General features: G+C 47.4%; 1 protein-coding gene across 5 annotated transcripts in view; it reads left to right on the top strand.

Moving 5' to 3' along the window:
* satb1a (SATB homeobox 1a) overlaps positions 1-4,113 on the top strand; it is a 29,862-nt gene extending 25,749 nt beyond the window's left edge. For 4 of the 5 annotated variants that reach the window (XM_035429037.1, XM_035429034.1, XM_035429035.1 and 1 more), the window contains 3 exons: positions 1-8; positions 1,915-2,166; positions 2,298-4,113. The exon at positions 1-8 is cut by the window's left edge and continues 160 nt beyond it. In XM_035429037.1, the coding sequence (XP_035284928.1) occupies positions 1-8; positions 1,915-2,166; positions 2,298-2,897 (860 nt within the window). In that variant the 3' untranslated portion in view covers positions 2,898-4,113. The remainder of the gene's footprint in view (positions 9-1,914; positions 2,167-2,297) is intronic. The other variant, XM_035429036.1, reaches the window with a different exon arrangement.
* The last annotated feature ends 3,694 nt before the right edge of the window (positions 4,114-7,807 follow it).

Below are 7,807 nucleotides of genomic sequence, written 5' to 3'. Positions count from 1 at the left end.
AGAGCCAGGTACTGACTGAATAATTACTGACCAGTTACTGACCCAGTCCGGACCATAGAGTTATTGACCCAGTCCTGACCAGAGAGTTACTGAACCAGTACTGACCAGAGAGTTACTGAACCAGTACTGACAAGCGAGTTCCTGACCCAGTACTGACCAGCAAGTTACTGACCCTGTACTGACCAGACAGTTACTGACCCTGTACTGACCAGACAGTTACTGACCCCATCCTGATCAGAGAATTACTGACCCAGTAATGACCAAAAGTTACTGACCCAGTACTGACCAAACAGTTACTGACCCAGTACTGACCAGAGAGTTACTGACCCAGTAGTGACCAGCGAGTTACTTACCCAGTATTGACCAGACAGGTACAGACCCAGTATTGACCAAACAGTTACTGACCCAGTACTGACCAGAGAGTTACTGACCCAGTCCTGACCAGAGTTACTGACCCAGTACTGACCATAGCCTGGTGCTGACCTTTGAGTTACTGACTCAATACTGGCCACTGCCTGATACCAACCCAGGATGAGTTAGTGAGTTGTTTTTAGTGCAGTACTGAGCACAGAGCGAGGTGTGGGTGAGCTGGTGGAATCAGCTGTCCTCAGGAGGAGGAGGTGGTGTCTGTGTGTCTGTGAGTTATTTCACTCTAGGCACAGAGGTGTAGTATTACAGTAATTGATTTAATTGGTATAATTGGTGCAGTTAAAGCTATGTGTTTGTGTGTGTGTGTGTGTGTGTGTGTCTGGGTGTGTTTTTGTGTGAGTAAACGAGTGTGTGTGTGTGAGAGAGTGTGTGTGTGTGTGTGTGTGAGAGTGTGTGTGTGTTTGTGTGTGTGTGTGTGTGTGTGTTATGGCCTGTTTTTAATGAGACAGGTATGAATGTCACATACTGAGCGTGTCAGAACCTGCGTTTGGCTTCTGGAATACCAGGTCCCCACAGGGCTGCTCACCTGTCACATGACCACCAATACAAACCTCCATTTACACACACACCTAGGATAAGCGGGTATGGATAATGGATGGTCCCTGCCCAGAATAAGTGGGTATAGATAAGGGTTGGACCCTGCCCAGAATAAGTGGGTATAGATAATGGATGGACTCTGCCCAGGATAAGCAGTTATAGATGATGGATGGACCCTACCCAGGATAAGTGGGTATAGATAATGGATGGACCCTGCCCAGAATAAAAAGATAGAGATAATGGATGGACCGTGCCCAGGATAAGCAGTTATAGATGATGGATGGACAGGTGCAATACAGGAGTCTGATGATTCTGTTGTAATTTTATGTTGTTCTTTTTTTAATCTTCAGCTGGAGCAGATTTAGTGGTAAAGTCACCCAGGGTGGAATTAGACAGTTAGTTTTCTCTGATTACATTTTACATCTGATTACTGGGTGTGTGATTGGTTACTCAGGGCTGGCTGTGATTGATTATTCTGGTCGTGTCTGTGATTGGTTACTCAGGGCTGGTTGTGATTGATTATTCTGGTCGTGTCTGTGATTGGTTACTGAGGGCTGTCTGTGATTGATTATTCTGGACTGATCTGTGATTGATTTCTCAGGGCTGGCTGTGATTGATGATTCTGGACTAATCTGTGATTGATTGCTCAGGGCTGGCTGTGATTGATTATTCTAGACTAATCTGTGATGGATTGCTCAGGGCTGGCTGTGATTTGATTATTCTGGACTGATCTGTGATGGATTGCTCAGGGCTGGCCGTGATTTGATTATTCTGGACTGATCTGTGATTGATTGCTCAGGGCTGGCTGTGATTTGATTATTCTGGACTGATCTGTGATTGATTGCTCAGGGCTGGCTGTGATTTGATTATTCTGGACTGATTTGTGATTGATTGCTCAGGGCTGGCTGTGATTAGATTATTCTGGCTGATCTGTGATGGATTGCTCAGGGCTGGCTGTGTGAGCTGCTGCGCTGGAAGGAGGAGCCCTCTCCAGAGAACCGCACCCTGTGGGACAACCTGTCCCTGATTCGCCGCTTCCTGAGTCTGCCCCAATCAGAACGTGACGCCATCTATGAGCAGGAGAGCAGTGGGGCGACACAGCACCTGTCTGACCGCTCCACACACCTGCTGCACCTGCCCACGGACCCTGTACAGGTTAGCTCCACACACCTGCTGCACCTGCCCACAGACCCTGTACAGGTGAGCTCCACACACACTATACACACACACACACACACACACACACACTGATTGTTGGGGACTGAAAGGGGTATTTTGCGGGGTGATGCAGTTTGTTGTCGTCGGTAACACCCCACCACTTCCTCCCACAGATGCAGCCAAGCCAGCAACACCATCAGCACCAGCGAATGTCCCCGTCGCCCCAGCAACAGGCCTCACCTTCCCAGCAGCCCCTGCAGCAGCAGAGAGCTCGGCAGCCCGCCCCGGAGGGGGGCGGGGCCCAGGGAAGGGGTGGGGCCAGGGGCGGGGCCGGGGGCGGGATCTCTCTGGAGGCCTTGGGGATTCTGCAGAGCTTCGTTCAGGACGTGGGACTGCACCCCAACGAGGAGGACGTCCACACCCTGTCCGCTCAGCTGGACCTGCCCAAACCCGCCATCCTCAGCTTCTTCCTCCGCCAGCGTCACCAGGGCAACCAGCCCCAGGGGTGCAGCCCCGGCCGGCGGGGGGCGGCGGAGGAGGAGGAGGAGGAGGAGGAGGAGGAAGCTCGGCTGAAGACCCTGGATGAGAGCACGCAGACCAGCAGCATCGTCTTCAGCGTCAAGACCGAGGACCAAGCCTCCTGCATTGAGCGTGCCCGGTCTGGCCACGCCCCCTCTGCTGACCACGCCCCCTCCGCTGACCACACCCCTGAGCCTGACTCCGCCTCTGCTGCTGACCCCGCCCCCCTGCCAGACCAGGCTCAGAGTGACTGATGCAGCCAAATCCGTGGCTTTTTGCTCTCTGTCAGTAATTACGTAACTCAGAAACTGAGACAGAAAAGTGCATTACATAACCCTGAATATTTCCATTACATAACTCTGGATATTTGCAGGCAACACTGGATTTGGCCATTTTTAATTCTTGTTTGTTTTTGTTTATGAAAGCTACTGATGAAGGTTGCAGACTGACGACAGTGTGTGCCGCTGTGCAGATTATACACAGACCCGCAATGGCGTTGCACGAGGGACACGCTCACTTCCTGTTCCACACCCCAGACTTCCTGTGACATTGCCATTCTGGTACCAGGCTGTCGCCATGGAAATGCATGGGAGGGGCATGGCTCATGTTGCTCATGTTATTAGTCAGGGGGAAATATTAATGCGTTCACACAGACGTTATATTTACTTGAGTGAGACGAAGGAGAAAAAGAAACCATTTTGAAAAACTATGCCAGCAAATGCTTTGTACTGTATGGCCCTGCTGGGGGGGAGGGGGGGGGGAGTTTTAGAAACGTTAAGAATCTTCTCGTAGTTTAAAATGTGAAACTCCTCCTTTCCTTGTTTGCCCATTAAATAATTTATTTTCAGGTTCTGATGTGTTTCCAATGCTATTCTGTTTTTTAAGTTTCTTTTATTTTACGCTTCTTTTTATTTTGTTTTTATTCTTTTTTTATTTATGTTATTTCCTTGAGCAGTTAAATAAGTGTCTTAAAAGTTTTACATGGAAAATGTGCTTTAAAGTTAGAAAGAGTGCTACATGTATTTAAAAAAAAATACATAAATGTTGTATGCAATTTTGACGATGGTCCAGGTTACCCTGCAGTCAGTTAGCAAACCTGCAGCACAGCTGAGAGAGGTGAGGGAGGGGAGGGGCCTGTGTGTGCGATGCTTCTTCCTCTCGTGTCCTACGCACTGGAAATGCCGTTTCTGGATGAATATCCTCTACAGGAACCCTCTCTCTCTTTAAGGAGTGAAATGGGAGCGGGGGCTATTTTGGCACAGCTGGCCGTGTCACACGTGTTCCCCTCTGTCTCTGAGACTGACCAGCTCCGGAGAGGATCCTCTGTGTCTCTGAGACTGACCAGCTCCGGAGAGGAGACGATATGTTGATTGTTTACGACACGATTAAACAATGTTTGTACTGCACTGCAGATTCTTTGTGTTCGTAACGATGAAGCATTTTAATGGGAATAAAGTGAGATTAAGTATACGCAGACCCTGTGGCTCTCCGGGACCAGGGCTGGGGACCCCAGCAGACCCTGCGGCTCTCCGGGACCAGGTTCTACTCTTTTTTAAGTAGTGTGCCTCTCCTTTGTCCTGTGATTATGAAAATGGCATAGAGGGAAATGTTCTATGCTTCAGCATCAAACTGCTTGTTTAATTTTACAATCTCAACATTTAGTGATCCTTTGTACACAAACACACACACACACACACATGCACACACGCACACACATGCAATCCATACTCCACACCATCACATCACACAAAATATGCATATGATAACACTCTATTCTTTTCTCACACACATGAAAGCACACACTAAATGTTTTTAATAATTCTTTACTTTACTATTATCACAATATTAATTCAGCTCCACGAGGAAACATTCTCAAAAAGCAATCTCCTGCGACAGACCGTAATCTCTGCTTATTTTTCAATAAATATGAAAAGACAAACACACCACTTCTCAACTGCCGCCTCCACTGGGAGCCATTTTGGCTCCTGGTCTTCCGCGTTTACATTCGGAAAATATTCTTATGTTTGCTTTCGTCTGGAAATTGCTTCAGAACTGGGGTGGGGATGGGGGGGTAGGGGTTGTAGTTTGTGGTTATGCACACCTCAGTAGGCCCCAGTCTCTCTCCTCGCTGGCAAATACAGCGTGTGATATAAAGGCACTTATGCATTGTATTTTATTTAGGTTTCTTCCTGTCAGGGTTTAATAAAGTTACATCCTGTGTTTATTAGTTTGTCAGCTCTGCCAGCAGGATGAGGTGAGATCTGCTCTGAAGATACAGTCCCTTCCTAAACCACACACACAACAAACACACTATACGCACACACACACTATTCACACATACCATACACACACACACACACACCAAACACACACACTATACACACTCTCACACACACACACACACACACTATACACACCATACACACCAAACACACACACTATACACACTCTCTCACACACACACACACACACACACACTATACACACCAATCACACACACTCACACACACTATACACACCATACACACTAACACACACACACACACACACACACACTATACTCACACACATACACGCACAGAGCTTGGTGTGTAATCACAATAAACACTGCTGTCTCCACCTAGCAGCATAAACATGAACAAAGCCTCTAATTTGAGTTTATTCATGCCGACTCTCGCCTTTTATATGTCCTCTTCAAGGTTTTCGCGACTCAAATTCGTCTGAGCCGCTCGGTACTGAGCTTGCGCACGTCGCACACCGCGAGTGTGTCGATCAATAAGGCAGGACCAGCTTTTTTTTGTAATTTAGAAATGATTTGCGGTGAGACCTGTACTGGAAGAACCCTGGCAACTCTTGCCAGTGGTTCTAATCTGCATGCTTGATGATAACAACTTTTTTTATTTTATTGTTGCGTAGATGCACAATAATATGACCTGGAACACACTGTACAGTGAGGGGTGATGCCTTGTGTATATTTTTCTGCGTTGTTGTGTTGAAACAGCGTCCCAGAATAGACCCGTTCTCATGAGCCGTTTCGTTTAAATGCCACTTCTGATGATGTGATCGCCCGCATATGCCTCACACCCATTAATCACAGGGTAGGCTGAGGTGTTCTTATTTCGTCTCATGATTCAGGATCCACCAGCAGTTACTGCGCACACCGACTCCAGCTAATTACTCACTGCACAGCTCACACAGACCGTAATTTACCCCTCCTTTACTCTCCGTGTAATTTTCACTCACAGCAGTGTGTGTGTGTGTGTGTGTGAGTGTGTGTGACTGTGTGAGTGTTTGTGTGTGTGTGAGTGTGTGTGTGCATGTTTGTGTGTGTGTGAGTGTGTGTGTGTGTGTGTGTGAGTGTGTGTGTGAGTGTTTGTGTGTGTGTGAGAGAAAATCTCAGGAGGAACCCGGCTATAGAGGGGGGAGCCCATCCTCCACTGGCCGGCCTGGTGTAAAGTAGTGGTGGAATGGATGCAACAGAAATGCAATGAGGGATCAACCACAGCAGGCCGCAGCTGAGGCAGTAAGTGAATAAACACAGCGCCTCAGCGCTGCATGGATGGGCGTCTTTTTGAGCTCAAGTGCCCTCTTCTGGTCTGGAGTGCTCGTTGAACTAATACCCCCCGCCCTCCATTTTGTGTGTTTTCACTGGTTTCACTTCAAACGCTTTACTGATCAATTCATGCCACCCGAGCGCTGACGCTGCTCGCCTGCACCAGCTAAAGCAGCGCTGTGATTGGCTTCAGCCATTTGGTGTGAGGTGCACCGGAGCTGAACCAGCTAAAGCAGCGCTGTGATTGGCTCCAGCCGTTTGGTGTGAGGTGCACCAGAGCTGAACCAGCTAAAGCAGCGCTGTGATTGGCTCCAGCCGTTTGGTGTGAGGTGCACCAGAGCTGAACCAGCTAAAGCAGCGCTGTGATTGGCTCCAGCCGTTTGGTGTGAGGTGCACCAGAGCTGAACCAGCTAAAGCAGCGCCGTGATTGGCTCCAGCCGTTTGGTGTGAGGTGCACCAGAGCTGAACCAGCTAAAGCAGCGCCGTGATTGGCTCCAGCCGTTTGGTGTGAGGTGCACCAGAGCTGAACCAGCTAAAGCAGTGCCCTGATTGGCTCCAGCCGTTTGGTGTGAGGTGCACCAGAGCTGTTTTTCGATGTGTACTGTCCCCAGTCCAAACCACACTAACTACAAATACAGACACACACACAACTCACACAAAAATATGAAACCGCAAACACATATCTTTGTACGCCAACTAATTGTCTAACGGGAGTGAACTGTCAACTGGTATGTCTTGACACAGAGTCGCAAGTAATTTAAAAGAAAACGCATGATGTCATCTAACAGCACTAACCCGAGATACTGGCTAGTGTTAAAATCGGCAGGAAACCAGACCCAAAAGCTGCAGGACGGAAAATGAACTCTGTGGTAACGTGGAGCTCAGCGCAGTTTCTCGCTGGAGTGGTGGCAGGCCGTACAGCCCGAGCAGGTGTTCTGCAGCTCCGAAAGAACACTATTTAAGGCTTCCCAAAATGATGACAATTAATCTTACAGATGCTCCGCAAAGCATTTTTTAATCAAACCTATTTTTTGTTGTTGTTATGTAATAATAATTTTTTTTAGATCTTAATAAACGCCAGCGTCCCCCCGAGTAAATAATCACTTGAAAGATTATTTTGCAAAGATTAATAAGGAGGCAAAATTGAAATCTTTTATCTTGAAAACTAATTTGTGACTCCACAAAACATTTTTAATTTTTTAATTTCAAATATCTGAGCGTCGGCAGTGAAGATGAATAAAAAAAGCTGGAGAAGAAAAAGTTTGCCCAAATTCAGGTGAACGCTGGAATCCTCTTCTCTGTTCACACACGGGCTGCTCTCAAACAATTTGCTTATTTATCAATCAATCAACCTACTTTTTAAAAGTACCATTTTCCTTCTTCCATGTGCATCTGGTGAGGTTGTGATATGATGCTTCACAGAAGACATTAAAGAAGCAGTGCAACCATTTTGTGTGATGCCTTTGAAACATTGATTCAGCTGCAAGACAAAAGTTTACACGCTTTCTTCAAATTTTAAAACAGGAGAACAACACAGTTTCCTTTCCAACACAGTTTCCTTTCAACACAAACCATGGTGTTTCTAAACGCGAGAGCTGGCGGTCTGGCCCA

This window comes from Anguilla anguilla, chromosome 8, assembly GCF_013347855.1.
Source record: "Anguilla anguilla isolate fAngAng1 chromosome 8, fAngAng1.pri, whole genome shotgun sequence".
Taxonomy (NCBI): domain Eukaryota; kingdom Metazoa; phylum Chordata; class Actinopteri; order Anguilliformes; family Anguillidae; genus Anguilla; species Anguilla anguilla.
This window is presented reverse-complemented; position numbering and strand designations above follow the sequence as displayed.